The 21,251-nt window shown below is 39.3% G+C and overlaps 1 protein-coding gene across 6 annotated transcripts in view; it reads left to right on the top strand.

The window, feature by feature from the left end:
• LOC122811202 (homeobox protein meis3-like) overlaps positions 1-21,251 on the top strand; it is a 524,011-nt gene that overhangs the window by 143,303 nt on the left and 359,457 nt on the right. For all 6 annotated transcript variants that reach the window (XM_044083008.1, XM_044082923.1, XM_044083256.1 and 3 more), the window contains exon 6: positions 3,428-3,565. In XM_044083008.1, coding sequence (XP_043938943.1) covers positions 3,428-3,565 — 138 coding nt within the window. The remainder of the gene's footprint in view (positions 1-3,427; positions 3,566-21,251) is intronic.

The raw sequence follows: 21,251 nt of genomic DNA, 5'->3' as shown, positions 1-21,251 counted from the left end.
CTCTATCAGAAAGCCAACAAATAACACTCAAGAATATTTTCAGCTCATTCTCAGCAACAATACCTGCTCTGGCCCAAAGGATATTACAGACATATTCGGGGATAAATGTAGTGCTAAATTCATATTAACTGTACTCATAGAAAATTCCAAGAAGTCTCACCTCCCTAAGGATTACCATTGATCGAGTCATAGCCACTATCTCCAAATTAAAAAAAGTCAGATCCTTGAGCCTTGATAATATTATTGAATGCAGTAATCACTTGTGTCAAACATACCCTATCACAGACTCTCCTAAACTTTTTCAACATAAACTTCCCATTGGAGATGTTCTTGATGCATGGAAAATGGCCATTGTAATGCTCTTATACAAAATCATGCTTAACTCCTGCCTGACTAACCACAACCAATTAATGGTTACATTATGAAAGGTGGACACTGAGGTGGTTCCCCAACTAACATCTCTATCTCTTGTCTCTCATAGCTTGTTCTAAATTATGACAAAATATATGATGAAGACTGTTACAAGCATGATAAAATCCATATTTATTTATTAAAAATATGCACGATTCACAGTAATGATACCTCACAGGGAGGGTTTGGAACACAGAAGCATCAGGATCCACAGGCTTTGTATTTATTCCAGGTTTGTACTTTAAGTCCCACTATTCCAAGGACTACAGATATAGTTCTCACTATTTCATAACAGACCCTTTGATTGCAGTTGTATTAAGGTCTTCAAAGTCATGTTACCTAAGTTACAATTATGTGTGCAGTTCTACTGGAACCAATATGTTGCTTAGCACAAATAGCTATAAAAATATTTTTTTATAAGTGCCTTTCATTTGTAGGTAAAGAAAGACATAAAAGTCAAGGTTTCCATTTTTAGTGAACACAAGTGCATGTAAAATGAAAGATGATAAGGTGACAGCCAGGTACTGTAATTTCACAATATGTTCTACATGCTCGTCTGTATTCATGAGTGGCATTATATATATATATATATATATATATATATATATATATATATATATATATATATATATATATAAAATTGCAGTTTTTGTTAGTACACAAAAAGAGACAAAGAATTATTTTTTCAAACTTGTAAACAAACAGTTTTAAAATAAAAATAAAAAACATATATGTATGTTTCCATATTGTATACATGTAGTTGTTATAACTGTTTATAGCAAGCTGTACAGTATAAATCTTTCAGAACATTCCCCAGGTTCACGGCCAGTTCTTATGGTGCCATGAATTTACACACTAGTGCTCTGGAGTCTATTTTTTTTCTATGTCTGTTTGAGTTATAATAGGATCTCATTTTCCTCCTAAATCCCAAACATATTCAGCAGATGGGCTGGCATGTCTTCAAACTGCCCCTTGGTCTTCATGTGAGCCTTGCAATACAATAGTATCCACTCCAGAACTGACATCATACTCTAAACTTCTTATTTACAAGCATGGGCTCCAGCTTCCCACTACCACAAATTAGGTAAGTTGGTAATAAAAACTGATGGAAGGAAGGAAGGGTTAATTCAGCAAGCAATGCTAAACAAGATACTGTTTGCCTCTGTAATATACACATTGCATAACAACAGTATGCAAGTATGGCTGAAATCCCAGAACTGGCAATGTATTTAAGGGAATGATAGGAATGCTTTCCTGTTAGCTATTGGAGAGAGAATTCCTCTTCCAGAATTTCTAAAACCCACTTAATCCTTTACTTTTCCACAGAGTTAAGGATGCCCCAAAGCATATAGAACAGACAGTTGTCATATGCTGCCTCAAACTGTTTACTGTATCCTGTGAGTCCACAAGTGGTGATCTTGGTTTAACAGTACTGAGAGTTATGGCATCGTAAAGAAGTAGCATTCTCAGACAAACTGAAGAGTCGGACAGTTTATGATGGCCTTAATTCTCATGGCTGTAGAGATTAGCTCGAGACCTGTTAAACTGGTTAAGGCACTGGGGTAGTCCTGTTGCCGAGTCAGTCTTGGCTATGGAGGTATAGCTCTTTCTGGAAGGTGTTTTCTAAGATGTTATGCTGGACTCTTTGGGTAGTCTTTTTTTGTTTGTTTTATTATATTGCTTAAGCTGTATGTCAGCAAGGTTATAATTTTACCAGCTGATCCTTTTTCTTTTACATATTACAGACCAATGAATATTTGTTCTAAAGGATGCACATGCCAAAGGCAGATTACAGTGTACAGACCTTTACAGACTTGGCAGTAACCAGTGGTACTGAGTAACTAGTAATGGCAGAACAACAAAAATGGCAAGTCCTGAAGGAACAGAGTGCCTGCTAGGTAGCTATAAGGGGTCTGAGGTGGTAAAGAGAATTTGATTGTACTCAGCGGCTATCATTCTCAGCCTGTTATCATGCGCCCGTCCCACCCAGAACATTCTTCAGTATGGTGCTGTACAACATCACCTGTGTTTTGAGTTCTGCATGTTTTGCTGTTTCTGTTGGATTTGACTGTTCATTTACTAGCTAATGAAAAAGCAAACTGTGGCTAGCCTTGTACACCTTGAGTATGCTACACCTATGTAACATTATTCCAGATCCACTATTATAACTTGTTTTCTGTATTCTACCTGTTGTAAAATGCAGGGAAGTCATTAGTGTCAGTTCTGGCACACATGGAAGTCATGTAATATACAAGCGTCTTTACCAAAATTGAACTGCTAGAATTCCATTCCCATGAACGTTTTTTTCTGAAGTCATTGAATGTGTTTGTTTAATGCCCGATGCTGCTAATGATAATATTTTGTTCCCTTTTTATTTTCATTTAAAGTCATAACTATCCTGTCAGCTAGATTAAGCCATTTGAATGAAGTGAATAACCAAAGAAAGTTAAGACTTTGAAAGGGTGGAAGTATTTTCCATATTCCTGAAATGCTTCTCTAGTTATCTGTTTGACACAGCGTTGAAGAAGAAGCCACGTTTCTAAAATACACATCTTACATGATGTGGCGACATGTGTGAATGGGCGTTCCTTCGTTGAAGGTTGTGCATTAGGCCCGGCAAGCCAGTATGTAAAAATCTACTGCCAATCATTAGCTGACCGGAGTTCCGCTGTGGCGACCCCTAACTGGGAAAAGCCGAAAGACACAACAACAACATAATCAGAGTTCACTGCCTACTGTTAAGAACATGCTAGAAGAGCAAGTTGTGCAGAAAAAAAGATCTGTACTGTAATAAGCTTTCTGTATGCATTGCACATTCATTATATGCCTCTGGATGCCTGGAGCTTAAGTTCCATATATAGTTCCTTTGCTGGTAATAAACTGCTAACATCTCCAGAAGTCCACTGGAAAAAACATTTCCTTTTATTTATGTGAACTTGTTATCAAGCAGTGTCAAAAGTTGACTTTCCATTAGAACTGACTGAATTGATTGTATTTGATATTTTTCCGTATGCAGGTTCATGATTTGTGCGATAACTTTTGTCATCGTTACATTACATGCTTGAAGGGGAAGATGCCAATTGATTTAGTTATAGATGACCGAGATGGAGGATCCAAGTCTGACCTAGAAGATTTTACTAGCCTCTCTGATCAGGTAACATCATTATCCTAGATGTTGATTATAAGTCTGATGATGTATTATTTGCTAATGTTCACTTAAAATGTCACTTGTTTTATGCGGGCATCTCACTGTTTAATACTGCTGACATCTTGATAGTAAAGGGCTGTTAAGATTCAAATTCAGATTATGATACAGTTTCATTAAAATGCAGAGTAAACAGTCTAGCTTTTGAAATAGGCTGTGTTAAGTGACTTCTTTTCCTGACTGATCTTTCAAGTCAGATATATCTACAAAGGCTTTTAGAGCCCACTGCACAGATTTGAGTGCTACTAGCACATCCAAACATCTGTTATAAAAGTGGCTCCCATGTTTACTTTATCAGGTACAGAACGAGGATAGGCTAAACCACTGCTTTAGCACTGTTCTGAAATCCCCCATTATAATCCATATAAATCACTGCCCTGACTCTGATAGGCTGTTCCTGTACAGAAGAACTATGACCATAGTGAAATCTTAAGGTGCAGCCATATCGCATTGTGTTTGCTAATACAGCAGAACACTTTGGCTGCAGTCACATGGCACATGCCATTCTATATTCTAAAGGTAGTTTTACCACTCATTATATAGTGGTAATAGGGATTACATTTCCAGTAGTCTTAGGTGATAATGACAAATGCAAACAACTCTAAAGATTTATCAAATTAATAATTATTCGATAAGCAGCACAGTGACATGACACTCAGCATTGCTGCCTCAATGTATGTGAAGTTGCAGTTCGGTTCTTATCTGAAGTGCCTTTGCTGAGGAGTGTGCATGTCCTGCCTGTAACTAATAACTTTTCTCTGGATGCTTTGGTTTCCACCCTCATCATAGGTATTGGGTGTAATAAAATGACAAGCCTCTAAACTGTCCATAGGTATTTCTGCCATGTGAGAGCTTGTGTGTGTGTGTGTGTGTGTGTGTGTGTGTGTGTGTGTGTGTGTGTGTGTGTGTGTGTGTGTGTGTGTGTGAGTGAGTGTGTGTGCGGGTGTGCATGTGTGCATCTGTGTGTGTGTGTGTGTGTGTGTGTGTGTGTGTGTGTGTGTGTGTGTGTGTGTGTGCATGTGTGCGTGTGTGTGAGTATGTGTGTGAGTATGTGTGTGTGTGTGTGTGTGTGTGTGTGTGTGTGTGTGTGTGTGTGTGTGTGTGTGTGTGTCTGTGTGTGTGTCTATATCTTGTAATGGGATGGTACTTTGATTGGATATACTCCTATGTCAGAGTGTGAGTGCATGAATGAAAGTACCATTGTGCTGCTGGGAAGCACAGCAGAACTCGGCCAAAACAATCCATAAGCAGCCTGCCAGACCACCAGAAGTTGTGGCACAATCTGTTTGCCATGCAGTTTTTCACCATTAACTTCTGAAAGCTCAGTTGTTAAATAACCTTCAGTGAGTACTGGTCCCGTAGTTGCTTGTTTTGACTACACTGACAGATGTGTATCCATGAAACTGCATCTATGTATACATTTTGATTTGTTGCAATATTTATTTTCTTATCTAAGTCATGTAAAATTATCTCAGATAATAGCAGTTTGCTAAACTTAAAGTAGTGTGCTAATTAATGTAAAGTCAACTATGATTTCTTTGAGGTGAATTTTAAGAACATGTCAGAGTGATTTAAGCTACTATCAGAAGTAGCTTGCTGTTCTTAGATATACAGATGCTAAGTGTTGTTTTCGTGTCATCTGTGTGTTGCAAAGGAATCTACACTGATATATGTAAGTGGCAGGCAGAGCATGCCAACCTGGGGGTTTATGTTGAACTGGAACATGAAAAGTCAAGCAGTGCATGTATGTCACATGTTAAGGAGGGTGCTGCTGCTCAGGAATAGATGAGCTTCCGCAGTCATGAGTTTAATTAAGTATCTGTAAGGTTAGTAACTTCTGTATAAGAGAGGCAGGAGCTAGCACTGACAGAAAGAGAGAAGCTGTTAGCTTAGCTGACAGTGAAGCTAACATTTGTTAAAGGGACATTTAATTCCATTGGTGAAATCATTTGTTTGCTGAGAATTGTTCAACTTTGAGCAGTAGTCTGCTGCCGTCATATTTAATTAAACTCAATGTCACAATACTTATCCAAGTGAGACGTTGGTGAGAGTGAGGCTGAAATCCCTCACTAAACAAGGCTGTATGCTATAGCTTGTATGAGGTATGTAAATTACGGGTTTGTACCCATTTTTGAAATGTCTTGTTTCACATGCAGATTTTTTTGGTGTATAGCTGATTCATAGTGAGTTTGTCAAGAGATCTACAGTGTGTTAAAAAGTGTAAGCTGGTACTATATATTTTAACTGATATTTCCATGCAGAGAAGAAGTACCCATTGTTGTATTGTTGTGAAGAAATCTTCTATTAGAAACTTCTGCAGTATTTTCATCTTAAAATAACAATTCTTGCATCTCAGTTTAAATAGACACCACATTATAGCAGTACCTCTATTCATTTAACTATGCTTTTTTCTAAATCTACTTTCATAAAAATTGTGGTTATCACAATATGTTGAAGAGTTGAAGAGTCATAGCATATCCTGAAAAGTAACAGGCACAAGGCACAAGGTAGCTCACACACTATGTCAATCCATTACAGGGCACACACATTCACACTAACATTAGCCCCACATAATGCCAGTCCATTGCAGGAAACAGGCATTCTCACTAACATTAGCCCACACACAATGACAATCCATTACAGGGCACACACATTCATGATAACATGTACTTACATGTACATTCAGAGACAATTTATCATTGCCAATCAACTTCTCAGCACATCTTTGGAATTTGGAAAGAAATCAAATACTCTGGCCAAAACTCATTTACAAATGGAGTAAGTCCATACCTCTCAACTGTCCAGATTTTTGCAGAATGTCCAGATTTTCCCTCATATTTTTGGTCTGTTCCTCATAAAATTTATGGTTTTCTGGATTTTTGTGGGAAATCACTGGTTCATAGGTTCATAGGTTCGTACTAGGCTATCTGCCCTAGGGCATTTATAAGCCTAGCCAGAGTGTGTGTGGCTTTCACCACCCCTTAGGATGAGAATACTACTCCCATTTAGGGTTTAGTTTGCTGTGCCTTTGTCTAGTAGTGACACAGAGATGACCCCCGGGGTAAACCTACGATCTCCCATCCACTCGTCAAGATTTCTCTTGAATAGAGTTAGTGAGGGGCTCTGCCTAACATGGATTGGGATTCTGTTCCAGAGTGTAGGGAGCCTCTGAGTACTGAATTCAATAAATAATGCCAGGCATTTGAGTTCAAGACTTCATATCATTCAGAAAATGAATGGTAATACATGAACTTTTATTCTAACAACTTAAAACGTTTATGAGCTTCTTCTTCTTCTTTTGTCTTTTCCTGGTTAGGGGTCACCCACAGTGGATCACCTGTCCGCTCATGATTGGCAGTGGAGTTTTACGGTGCCGAGTTGCCAACCCAGCATCCAACCTTCCACAGAAGGCACACACACACACACACACACACACACACACACACACACACACACACGCACACACGCACACACACACACACACACACACACACACACACACACACACACACACACACACGCACACTCAAGCCTAGGGCCAATTTAGAATGTCCAATCCACCAACAGCATATCTTTGGGATGTGGTAGGAAACTGGAGCACCTAGAGGACACCCATGTGACCACAGGGAGGACATGCAGACTCCACACAGAAGGCAACGCTTACCACTGCACCACCGCAGCCACCCTAAAAAGGTTATAAGAGCAATATTTAAAATGTTTCCCTATTTTTGAGGTTTTGTCCCTCTATTATTTTTGTTTTTGTCCAGACTTTTTGTGCTAAGAGGTTAAGTGCTATGAAGCTCACATAGAAGGTACACCAGCTGAGAATCAAACCACATTTTTGTTAACCACTGCACCACCATGTCACCCTGTAGAAGTATGTGAATTCTGTTACTAAAAACAGTTTGCAGATACTAATCCTGATAGACTGTTTCATGACTGAGGCCAGAAATATGCATTTTTCTGCTTAGCTTTAGCTCTGAGCTGGCTGGCTGTTATTATAGTTCAGTTCTTTCACTCATTTATTTTCTAAACCATTTACAAAGATAAGGTATGCAGCAGTAGCAAAATCAGAAGGACAGAACAGATGTTTCCATCTGCAGCTTAACCAATAGGATCTCACCTGGGCAAGCTGGGAGAAAACAGCGTACTTGGTACCAGCTAACACGATGTCATAACAAGGCTGAAATATGCATATCCACAGCTAGTGGGTTTGGCTTTATTGGCCTGAAATTGTCCATTAAAAGGACGAAACAAGTCATGGGCATTCAGAATCGCCAATTAGCTGAAACACCTGATGTTTATAAGGGTCATTTGCATATATCCCATGTGCCTCTGATACAAGAGGTTTGGGAGGTCACTCAGTGGAAGTTCTAGCTTTGCTGGAGTTTTCATTTTATTTTTACTCCTTCATACATTGTAGTAAAAGCATCCTTGCACTCAATAACTTCCTAGGATTCAGTAGCCTTCCTTCTCTCTCCAACCCTCATTGCCCCATCCCTCTTTCTACTTTAAATAAATTAAAAACAAAGTCACAGAAAATACTCTTAACAGCATTAAAACTGACTCCCTCAGCTCAGACATTGCACTACCTGGATTTATCACTCACTCACTCACTCACTCACTCACTCACTCACTCACTCACTCACTCACTCACATGTTTTACCTTTGTTTATCCAATATATCATGCCCAAAATCTAGAAAACAGCATTAATTAAATATGTCCAAAAACAACCAATACCCTCTCAGTGCCCCCACTTTTGGCCTATCACCATCCTTCCCACCTTAAGTATAATCATTGAAAATAATATCTATTTACAAAAAATTCACTTAGGGTAGGAAGAAAAATCATTGAAAACAATGTCTATTCACAATTCTCCCAATATATTCAACAGTACCACCTTATTTCCCAAAAGTAGCACAGATTTTGGTCTGGATGAAGCATAGTGACTACTGTTTGGTCCCAAACATATGTTATCTTAGAAAATACTGGAAAGATAACTTAAAGGGAGTACTTTTTATTAACCTAACTGAAGGCCTTGATCTCACTGAGCACATTGAGCACCCTCTTCTTCGAAATCCACAGAGATAGGAATCAGTCCTGATTCTCCCCTCTGATTCAGAAACATTTGTAATGCAGAGAGTCCAAAGTGAAAATTGGAAAATCTCTATCCCACACAGCCCAGTTGTTGAAAGGAATGTCTCAAGGGTCTATCCCTTCCCATCTTCTATTCTCCATCTTTCTTTCTTAATAAACTTCATTATGACCTTCCCCATCTTACTAGTATCCTCTGCTGTGATGACATGGATATCTGCCACTCAAGCCACTCCCACACTATTATCCAAACTCCAGTCCAACCTGTTCCATCTCCAGCAGTGGCTCTTGCATTGCATCCTGCTTCTAAACCTATCTAAAACCAATGTAGTTTCGTTTAGCACCCTACAGAGGCTCTCTAAAGCTCCAAACAACTTTTCCCTGTTTGACCCAAACAACACAATAACTGAACTGCATCCTCATTCAAGTACTTTGGCATCTGTGATGACCACTTCCTGAATTTTCCATCCCACATAGAAAAAAAAACTCAAGCAAAAATAAACTCCTTGCTGTTTTGGCACAAAAGATGTCTCCATATCTCACCTCTTCAGCCATGGCAGCTAAAGAAAAAAAGAAGTATTACTGTCCCAACTTGAATATGGCCTCATCATTACCTCAGCTTCTGCAAAAATCACTAATACCCTACAAACCATCTCCAACTCCATCTGTTGCTTAATCACCTATTCCTACTGAGCAGGAATGGCTCTGGAGAATGCTAAACAAAGCCAAATGGTTCCCTGTTAAACAGAGATCCAACCTGCCACTCAGAACACAACTCTACAAATTGCTGTATTTCAACTACTCTCCCATCCAAACTCCTCAAAAAAAACTCAATTTAAAACCTACAGCAATACATACATATACATACAAATATTTCAAGCATGGGCATTAATGCCTTTCTAGCTTGCCAATATACCAAAACACTTGTTCCCATGATATGTGTCCAGGCTATTCTTATACTTGCTTTAATGTAATTTGGTAGTCTGTTCCATGCATCAGCTACTCTGTCAGAGAACCAATTAGTACACTTCTCATTCCTATAGAATCTTCTACACAGGTTATCTGATGATTCTCTAGTACGTTTTGATAACCCCAAACATTCCCAGAGGTAGTTGTCCCTAAATGCCCTATATAGCTGAATAAGATCTCCTCTTAAATATCTATGAGACACTGTACAAGTTCAGATATTTTAGTCTTTCATAATAACTTAAATTTTCACATACGTGGATGCTCTTGGTATATTTCCACTGTACTCTTTCCAGTTTACTCATGCTTATTTTCTTATAGGGTTTTCCATATTGTTACTCCATACTCAAGTTTGGGTCTAATGTAACTAACAAACAATGACTTCATCATTTTTGATTTCCTAGACTTTATATATCTTTTTATACAAGCTATAGTTCTATAACTATCATTAACCAATTGGTTGATATGATTAGAAAAAACTCATAGCTGAATCTACCAATATACCCAGGTCCTTAAATGAGTCTACGGTTTCAATCACTGTGTGCTGTATTAAATATTCACCTTTCAGTTTATGTCCCCCAAATCTCACATGTTTAGTTTTTGATGTATTTATCAGCATATTATTCTCCTATGCCCAAGTGGTCAATTTAGTCAAGTTATTTTGCAGACATGCCTTATCTGTAACACATGTAATCATTTTACCCAATTTCAGGTCATCTGCATATAGACAGTAGAACACCTCAGTTGAAAAAGTTAGGTCTGAAAAATACAGTCTGAACAAGTAAGAGCCTAGGACAGATCGCTGTGGGACACCCTGACTGTAACCAAGGATTTCACCCATCCAGTTGCTGGATGATACTTGCCATGTCCTATTTGTAAGCCAGGCAGTTATCCATCTTATCAAGAGTACATCAATACCTAGTTGTACTAATTCATTGATTGGTGTTTTGTGTATGACCCCTGTCAAATGCTGAAGTTAAATCTTTATAAATTACATCACAGCACAATTTTTCATTCATAGCTGTTATTATCTTATATATATAGAACATCATGTTACAGGTGATAATAGATCTGTTTTCAACATATGCATGCTGAGATATGGTTTCATAGGTTCATAAGTTCATAGGTAGGTACTAGGCTATTGGCCCAAGGGCCTAAGTAAGCCAAGCCAACAAGGTTCCCTGGCTTACGCCACCCAAGAAAGTTAATTTCCTCTGCCCCTGTTGAACAGAGCCACAGAAGTGATCCCCGGGGTGTATTTCCTATTTCCCATCCACTCATCAAATTTTTCTTGAAGAGTGCTAATGAAGAACTTTGCTTGACATAGATCGGTAACTTATTCCAGAGTATAGGAAGTCTCTGGGATAGGAATCTATCCCTCCAGCATGTCCTGTTTATTGTGGTGGCAAGGTTTAGGTCCTTAGAGCATGTAGCGCGGAGGGATTGGGATTTCTTTAGGTGTAGCATGTCCAACAGCTCTGGGTTTAACATAGCTTTATATGTTAGACAGAGATCTCCTCAGAGTAGGCGATATGCTACAGAGTAAAGCTGGAGTTTTTTGAGGCGGTCAGTGTAGGTGATCTGTTTGAGGCCAGTAATCCTCTTTGTGAGGCACTTCTGTGGCCTTTTCAACTGCTGCAGATGTCTTGTGAGGTACATTCCAAAAGGAGCGTTGTACTCTATAATGTGTCTAATGAGTGCTGAGTAGAGGGGAACAATGACCTCTTTTTTCCTGGATGAGAACCCTTTTGTGATGAGGTGTGCCACATAGAAGGATTTCCTGACTACTGTGGCGATGTGATTATCAAAGGAGAGACAACTGTCCACCTGGGTCCCAAGGTCTCTTATCACACATTCAGTGTTAAGTAGACTGCCATTTATGTGGTAGTTCATGGGTACAGAGTTTTTACCAGAGGGGATGACAATGCACTTTTTGGCATTGAGCTTGAAGCCATGCCTCTGACACCAGGCATCTGTCTCAGTGAGGCCCTTCTGTAGGATGTCCACATCATTTGGGGACTTGACTATGGCTCCTAGTTTGCAGTCATCTGCGAATTTCATTATCCAGAGGCCTTCTATGTTAGCCTGTACTTCAGAGAAGTAGATACCAAACATGAGAGGTCCCAGGACTGAACTCTGTGGTACTCCACTTGTCACTGGTATGAAGTCAGATTTGGAGTCTTCAACTTTTACAGTGTGGGTTCTGTCAGTGAGCCACTTGGCAACTCATTTTGTGACATAGGGATTTATATCTAGTTTACTGAGTTTAGCTATAATTCCAGAATGGGGGATGGTGTCAAAAGCCTTGGTGAGGTCAAGATAGGCTGTGTGAACCACCTTACCCTTGTCTACAGCTTTGGTGACTGCCTCAAAGAAGTCGATCAGGTTCAGAAGGCATGATCTGCCTTTTACAAACCCAAACTGGGTGGGGTCCAGAGTTTGGAGGTTACCAGTGTCTTTGTCTATGAGTTATATGATGATACGTTCCATGGCCTTGCAGACCAGGCTGTTCAGGTTATTATGGCGATAGTTCCCAAGATCAGTGTGGACTCCCCCTTTGTGGAGTGGGATAACTGTTGCTGTGTGCCATACAGTGGACACAAAGCCTGATGTGACACTATAATTAAACATGGTGCTTAAGTGGAGAGCCAGTTCATTCTGAAGTTTGTGTAAATCGCAGCCTGGGATGTTGTCCGGTCCCATGGATGCTGTGTTTTTGGTTTTAGAGAGTGCAGCTTTTACCTGCATAGATGTGATTACAGGGACTCTGCATTCTTCTTGTATAGATATGAGCCCTTTAGGAGGAGAGAGGGGGGTAAATTTAGCACTGAACCTATCTGCCAGGATGTTGGCAATATCAGTTAGTTCTGTAATTTTCCTGCCGTTGTGCTGTAACTCAGAGCAGATCTGGGTGTTGCCATTGAGATTCTTGACATAGCTATAGAATGCTTTGTGGTTGCCCTTAGAATCAGTGGCAATTTTGTTTTCGTAGCTAGCTTTGGAGGATCTTATAAGGGATCTCAGCTTCTTACTGAGGCTGACCAGGGAGCACCTCCACTCATGGGATTTTACTCTCTTTTGCAACAGTTTCTTCCTTCTGTTGTAGAGTTTGTTTATGGCAGGGGACCACCAGATTGGCTTCCTTTTTTTGAAGGATAATGTCTTGGTTCTGTCTGGGACAGCACGATCCATGCACTCATGTAAGTGCTTATAGAGTGCATTTGTGTAGGATTCAGCAGTCGTAACTGTATTGTCTATCTGCATGGCTGTCATGAAGTTCGCTTTGGAGAAAATTTTTACCATGGTTTCCTTAATGGTCATTATTTAGTGCAGGATGCAGATATCTAGGGTGATTAGCTTATGGTCGGATCTGACCGAGGAGTTGATTTCAGGTGCAGAGCACTGGTCACTCATGTTGGTAATGACTAGGTCTAGGATATTGTTGCCCCTGGTGGGGATGTGGATAAGTTGATCCAGGGCATTGGAATTTATGAATTCCAGAAAGCGTTGAGTGAAGGAGTTGATACATGAGTAGTTTTCCCAGTTAATGTTGGGGTAGTTGAAATCGCCCGTTATTAGGGTGTTTGGTTGAACCCTAATATTTTCCAGTATATCAAGAAAAGAGGAGTGGGAATCTTGGAGCCAGGTGGGGGATCTTTAGCAAACTACAACTTGGATTGTAGTTTTGTCCAGAGTTAGTTGCACTTGGATAACCTCGGATGCGTTATGCTGCGCAACTAGCCTGGAGGTGTGGATTTCCTTAATGAATACGAACACACCTCCACCTTTGGTGTTCTGGTCCAGGTTAGATGGCCGAAAAGTGTGGTATGGGTTATAGCCTGGTAATGCAGGGGTGCTCTCGAGAGCCTTGAACCAGGTCTCAGTCACTGCACAGATATCGATGTTCTCCATTTTAAGGAGTGCCTCGAGTGAGTGCATTTTGAGATTTAGACTACTAGCATTGAGTAGCATTACCCTCAGTTTTTGCTTACCTGTTCCTGTTATGGTGGTGAATTAGTCATTTGAACCTTGCCTAAAAAAGGCACTATAGGGGCGGCAAGAGCCTTAGCCAGTATCTGGAATCCCAGGGCTGACAGGTGCAGGCCATCTCTGGCAAAGCATCATGGTCTGTCGACCATGTCGTCCCAGGCAGACAGATACTGGATCCCCTTAGAATGACACCAGAAGCTTAGCCAATTGTTGAAGTCAATCATTTTGTCCTTGTTCTGCGGTATCATTCTGGGTGATAGTAGGATGCTACTCAGGGCAAGGGTCATACCTGCCTGGGCTACAAGATCGGAGAGCTCCTCCATGTCTCTTTTCATGTAGTCTAGGGAGGTATGTATCAGGTCGTTCACACCAACATGGACAATGACAGAGCCATATTTTTACTTGCTATAGAGTGACCTGAGTCCATGCGTTATGTGGCGGATGACCTGAGAACACTTCAGCAAGAACTTATGGTGCCATTATATCTATTATTCCCTAGATCATATAAATATGGGGAGATTCCTCAACTTCTGACAATAACTTATTCAATATTACCTTCTCCATTATTTTTCCACAACATGAATGTAGACTTAAGGGTCTATATGACTCTGGGTTTGTACTACTCCCCTTTCCCTTAAAGACAGGCTTAATAAGAGCATGTCTCCACTCTTGAGGAATCTCCCCATATTTATATGATCTAGTGAATAATAGATATAATGGTACCGTATGTTCTTGCTGAAGTGTTCTCAGGTGATTGTTACTAATTCTGTCTCCTCCCTGTGCTTTGTTCGAATCCAGTTTGAGCAGTTGTTTTTCAATATAATCTAATTTGATTCCAGTTTCTGGGGTTACCTGGATGTCACTAGGACAACTTATCACTCCTTTTGTGGAGCCAAATTGTTTTGCATAAGATTTTGTAAATATATCTGTAATCTGTTGTGTTTGAGAATAAATTTTAGAATCTACACACAGTTTATTAATTTGTGTGTCTTTACTCCTTCCACATCTTATGTATCTATAAAAAGGTTTTCTATTATGCTCAATATCTTTGTATACATTTTCTTCAAATTTTTCTTGATCTTGTCTGACGCTATGCTTAATCTGTCTGTCTAGCTTGTTTATTTCAGTTTTCAAAGTTGTAGTTTGACCTCTCCTATTTCTTACAATTTTTATCTCTCAACTTAATCAGATATGTTGTCCTTATGGAAATATATCCCCCTGATGCTGTATGCCTAGATCCTGTTAAAGATTTTTTGCACTCAAACTATTCCTTTCAAAACTTTCCACATATCGTCTGCAGTTCTTCCACTGAACACCTCACTCCAGGTAGTTTTACATAGTGACTGTTTTGGTTCCATATAATCTGTAATTATCCTTCTGTGCATTGGTTTAGATTTCAGTTTTACAGAATTATCTACCAACAAATTAACCTTTATAACCCCATGATGACTGCACATCAATGGTTTAAAACTTGTCTTGAGGTAACAGTAATTTCTTTAGGAACACAAACAATGTCTAGTATGTTCTGTCCCCTGGTATGTTTTTTTTTACAATTTTAAGCAATTGTTGTTCCTGAATATACAATGTGAATAATTTCCTTACTAACATTATCAGCAGCCAAAAAGAAAAAGTAAATCCTGTGCAATGAATTGCTCTGTTCTAAAAATTCAGTGGAAAAGAACAACAAAAAACTGTAGCAGTCGCTGTGTTTCTGCTGCGTTTTTGTTGTTTTTGTCCTTACTAATGTCGTTGAATCAGTATTATTCCAGTCTGATTTTGATAAATTTAAGTCCAAAGCTAATACTATTCTTCCCTCCTGTGTTTCATGCAAGAAATGTAAGAATCCCTCTAGGTCATCTGCACTTGACTTTGGTGGTCAATACACTCCAACAACTGTTATATGTTCCAGGGTTGTCTGTATTGTCACAGTTGCAGAGTCTATAGTATTGGTGCTATCATTGAACATGTAATAATCACAGGTCTCATAATTACCTTTAATCCCTATCTCACCTCCACCTAATTTTTTGTTAGAATGTCTGTTACAGTAAAAACATTTGTACCCTAACAGAAGTGGTTTGCAGTCATTGCTCTTTAACCACGTTTCACAAATAATAACAACATCAATCTTGTGGAAACGTAGCAAATTCTCCAATAAAAAAGAACTTTATTATTAATGCTTCTAGCATTAACAACCATCAGAGATGCATCAAATGTTGCTATCTGTGAACTGTTAAATTTTAGACCTGGCAAAAATTCTGCCTAGTGTTTGTCAAATATTGCAAAGTATCTGCTGCAAAAATTCTCTTCCCTGATCTTGACAAATGCACACCATCCTCTCTGAACATGTGCCCGAAAGTAGGCTTGGATGCTCTATACATTTCCATTTTTTAAAACAGGACATTTTTTCCATGTAGATATTTACCCAAAAAAATCCTTTCATTCGTGATGACCTAACTATCCTTTCTACAGGTGATTTGTGAAAAATACGTCCTAACACCAGTACAAGGTATACTCTGTAAGATGGCTGTCAGTTCCCTACTACCAGTCAGAGAATCCTTGTGGATGACATAATTTGTACCAACATGAATAAAAACGGATCCGTACTTTCTTACATTAAGGCATTCCAAGGATTGTCTCACATCTTCTATTTTTCTCCTGGCAAGCATAACACTGTTCGATGTTCATTATCTTCTCTGCAAATATAAGTATCAGTTCCTCTAACTGAATTTCCAATTACAAGAATATATTTGTAGACCTGCTCTGAAGAATCTTTAGCTTCTAATATAATAATATCTACTCAGTTGTTACGAAGGATAATCTTCATCACCATTAGTCTTATTAATCCCACTGTTTTCATTGTGTATTAAATTCTCATCCAGCTGGTATTGTAAATCCACAGCTTGACTCATGTAGTCAACATCTGTCTTTCTCTTCTTTTTTCTTACAGTAATGTTCTTCAATCTTTTCATGTTCAATTTTTCATTTCTTCCTTTTCACCTGCCCCTTGCCTCTTTTTTCTACCTTCTCTGTTGGAAAGATGATGCCTTTTCCCTGTAGAGTGAAGGTTTTTTGATAAAAAAATATCATCATTCCCTGTAACCTGTGTGCTACATAACAAAGTGGTGTCCTTTTTACTACGTATTCTCTTTTCTTTACAGTCATTAATCAGTTTCTTTTTCTTCCTTGTTATTTGTTGTGAACTTCTTCCTTTCTTTCTTTTTTTTTGTTTCCTTCTAAACAAACTGAATCCTCAGATAGCTGAATACTTGCATCCAGAATTCCAAAGTTGTCAGGGGCATCATCTTGTTTCACAGAGGTTGAATAAACTTTGCAGAAAATAGACACATCATTTCCTAAATGTGTTGTTTGTTCTTTGCCTAACATTATTTAGTTCATCAGTCCAGTCATGAATATATTCAACAACAGTTCTCCAAGCCATGCCAATTGCACAAGTGCAATCATCATCAGTAAGTCTAGACTTACTTCTAATAATGGTAAGCAAATCAACCAACTTTTGACACGAGGAACACAGATCACCAGTGTTATCAGCTGTTACCTTTAAATATGCATAGCATTTATAACACTGTACAAGATACTTGTGCATTACCAAGTCATTAATTGCATAGTCATTTAAGGAATCCATATTTAGCTTCAAACGAATAAAATATTGTAAAAGAATCGAATCATCAAAAACAGTAACCACAGAATTCAAAGAGAACTTAAATCAACTTCTATGACAATAAAAAATCACACCAGCAATACGCAATAAATTAAGTACAGTAATGCATCAATTTCAGACAGGAAGCCATCAGATAATCTGCCTCTCCATTCCTACCTCATCTCCATTTCTCTCTGTGCAATCTCTTCATATCATACCTCTCAAAAGTGTAGATTTTTGCCTCATATTTTTGGTCTATTCATCATAAAATTTGTGGTTTTCTGGAAAATCACTGGGATGATGTAAAGATTGAAGTCACTAAATAATGACCTACAGTTGAGTTTCAGACTTCATATCCTTCATAAAAAATGTATGTTAACACAAACCATGTTATTCTAGCAACTTTATAAGTTTCTAAGAGCAATATTTAAAATATGTTCCTATTTTTGGGCCATTGGCCACCCATTATGTTAGGCTGTGTCCAAATTTCTTGCACTAAGCGGTTGAGAGGCATGCTTCATAGCAATGTTATATTGGAGTCCTCTCCTCTATTTTCACATTATAGCCTTGTAGAAACAAACTTTTTAGACAATTGTCTTATTCTTTCTTCACCATATACTATGTTTTATAGGTCAACTGTATCATCTATGATTATAAAATTCTTATGTGAATATTTTTTTCACCCAGGCTGTAACTACAAATCAGTGTACTACCTGAATTAACAAACCTACATAGACACGTACATGCATACATACATACATTGTCCGATTGTGTACCCAGTGCTGTGGTCTTACTTGTTTTGAATTCTTGGGTTCTTTGTCTGAAATGGTGAATGTGTGATGATGCTAACATACTACTTAAGAACCTCTAGCCACAGCTTTACAACATTAACATTCAATTTATTTTGTATCCAAAATAGAAGATTATTGTTTTAACTATTGTTCAGCTTTTGTCTTCCTTTGAAAGTGATACAGTCTTTGTGTCATCTGGTTAGTACAGTACCTGCTGCCAGATCAATTACCTCATTCTTCAGTTCTGAGGAAGGAAAAAGGAAAGCTAAGATCAACCAGGCTATTACTCTAAAGTGTGTCTTCCTGTAATACACCAATCAAATCAAGCAAAAAAGGCATTGTTATGTAGGCAGAAGGTTGTCCTCTGATGTTAGACTGTGTGCAGTCAGTATCTTTGAACATAAGCTCTACAGAGAAGTAATTGGTAGTAATACTATACTTGACCAGCTATACAGAATTCATTTGATGCTATATTACAGACTGGGTTCACTACAGTAAGTGATGCTCTTGTGGCGGTCCACTAACAGATGGGGGAGCGAGCAGGAGATGTGGTGAGGAATGCTAAAAAACATGTTTATATCACGTTATGGAAAGATGAAAATAGCGAATGCTATTTCATCGAACCTAAAATATCTAAACCACATAATATTGGACATTCAGAACAGCAAATTTTTTCCTTGGGAAGGAATTTTCTATTCCGAAACACATACACACAACACAAGCACACCTAAAAAACATCAATCCACACACATACACTTATAATCCTACAACTAACCCTACACTAAACTATACATACACTACTATCTATCCACTTACCTTAACCCAAACCCTAACCCTAAGGTCCGTCACTATCGCACACTCACCTAACCCGTGCCCTAACCCTAACTCACTTAACCACCACCGTAACAGGTACAAGCATGCAAAATCTGAAGGTAATGCTACTCAATGCTAGAAGTCTAAACCTCAAAATGCACTCTCTCGAGGCACTCCTAAAAATGGAGAACATCAATATCTGTGCAGTAACTGAGACCTGGTTCAAGGCTCCAGAGAGCACCCCTGCAATACCAGGCTACAACTCTTACCACACTTTTCGGCCACCAAACCAGGACCGAAACACTAAAGGTGGAGGAGTGTCAATATTCACCAAGGATATTCACACCACCAGGCTAGTTGGCCAACACAATGTGTCTGAAATTCTCCAGGTGCAACTAACACTAGGTAAGACTGCAATCCAAATTGTAGCTTGCTACAGATCCCCACCATACCCCAAGATTCTCACTACACCTTTCTAAACATACTGGAAAATATTAAGATAGAACCAAACACCCTAATACTGGGTGATTTTAACTACCCTGCCATTAACTGGGAAAACTACTCATGTCCCAACACCTTTGTGCAACGGTTTTTGGAATTCATAAATTCCAATGCCCTGGATCAACTAATCCATAGTCCCACCAGGGGCTCCAATATCCTAGACCTGGTCATTACCAACATGGGAAATCAATGCTCCATACCTATGGTCACCCCCTCGTTAGTCAAGTCTGACCATAAGCTAATCACCCTTAACATCCACATCCCACCCCCACCCCCCAGTAAAGAAACCACCATAAAAAACTTCTCCAAAGCCAACTTCATGCTACTCAAGTCAGAAGTGACAAACTTCATGACACCCATGCAGACGGAAACTGAAAGTTCAACTGCTGAATCCTACACTAAGGCACTGTATGAGCACATCCACTCATGCATGAATCGTGCCATCCCAAATAGAACCAAAATGCTCTCATCCAAAAAAGGAAGCCAATCTGGTGGTCCCCTGCCATAAACAAACTTTACAACAAAAGGAAGAAACTTTTGCAGAAAAGAGGAAAATCCCAGGATGCAAAAAACTCCCTTACTAGCCTCAGTAAGAAACTGAGATGCCTCATAAAATCCTCCAAAGCTAGTTACGAAAATAAAATTGCCAAAGATTCCAAAGACAACCACAAAGCATTCTATAACTATGTCAAGAATCTAAATGGCAATGCTCAGATCTGTTCTGAGCTAAACAGAATGGCATTAAATATACTTATCCGATGGATATTGCCAATATCCTGGCAGATCGATTCAGTGCCAACTTCACCCCCTCTCACCCCCTAAATGGCCCATCTCAATACCGGAAGATTGCCAAATTCCAGTAATAACGGCCACACAGGTACAAAACGCACTCTCTAAAGCCAAGAATACAGCATCCATGGGACCAGATGACATCCTGGGCTGTGTACTACATGAACTACAATATGAACTGGCACCTCACCTAAGTGTCATGTTTAATCATAGCCTCACCTCAGGTTTCATGCCCACTGAGTGGCGCAGAGCTACAGTTATCCCAATCCACAAGGGGGGATCCACCTTGGATCCCGGAAACTACCATCCCATCAGTCTGACAAGCCTTATCTGCAAGGCCATGGAGCGTATTATCATGGAACTTATAAACAAAGACATTGGCAACCTTCAAACACTGGACCCCACCCAGTTTGGGTTCGTGAAGGGCCAATCCTGTCTCCTAAACCTGATTGACTTCTTTGAATCAGTCTCCAGAGCCATGGACAAGGGTAAGGTGGTCCACACAGCCTATCTAGACCTTGCCAAGGCCTTTGACACCATCCCCCACTCTGGAATCATAGATAAACTTACTAAGTTGGGCATTAATCCCTATGTCACCCAATGGGTTGCTAAATAGCTTACTGATAGAACCCACACTGTAAAAGTAGCCGACTCCAAATCCAGTTCCAGACAAGTGACAAGTGGAGTACCTCAGGGTTCAGTCCTGGGGCCGCTCTTGTTTGGCATCTACTTCTCTGAAGTACAGGTCAACACTAAGGGACTCTGACTAACAAAGTTTGCAGATGTCTGCAAACTGGGAGCCATTATTGAATCCCCAAATGATGTGGATACTCTACAAAAGGGCCTTACAGAAACAGATGCTTGGTGCCAGAGCCATGGGCTCAAGCTCAATGCCAAGAAATGTATTGTTATCCCTTTGGGAAAAACATGTATCCATGAATTACCATATAGGTGGCAGTACACTAAACACAGAAAGTGTGATAAGAGACTTAGGGACACAGGTGGACAGTGGTCTCACCTTCGATAACCACA

The sequence above is a fragment of the Protopterus annectens genome, chromosome 1.part0 (genome assembly GCF_019279795.1).
Source record: "Protopterus annectens isolate FY-2018-M chromosome 1.part0, PAN1.0, whole genome shotgun sequence".
Taxonomy (NCBI): domain Eukaryota; kingdom Metazoa; phylum Chordata; order Ceratodontiformes; family Protopteridae; genus Protopterus; species Protopterus annectens.
Note: the sequence above shows the minus strand (reverse complement) of the source record. Positions and strands in the feature narration are given on the sequence as shown.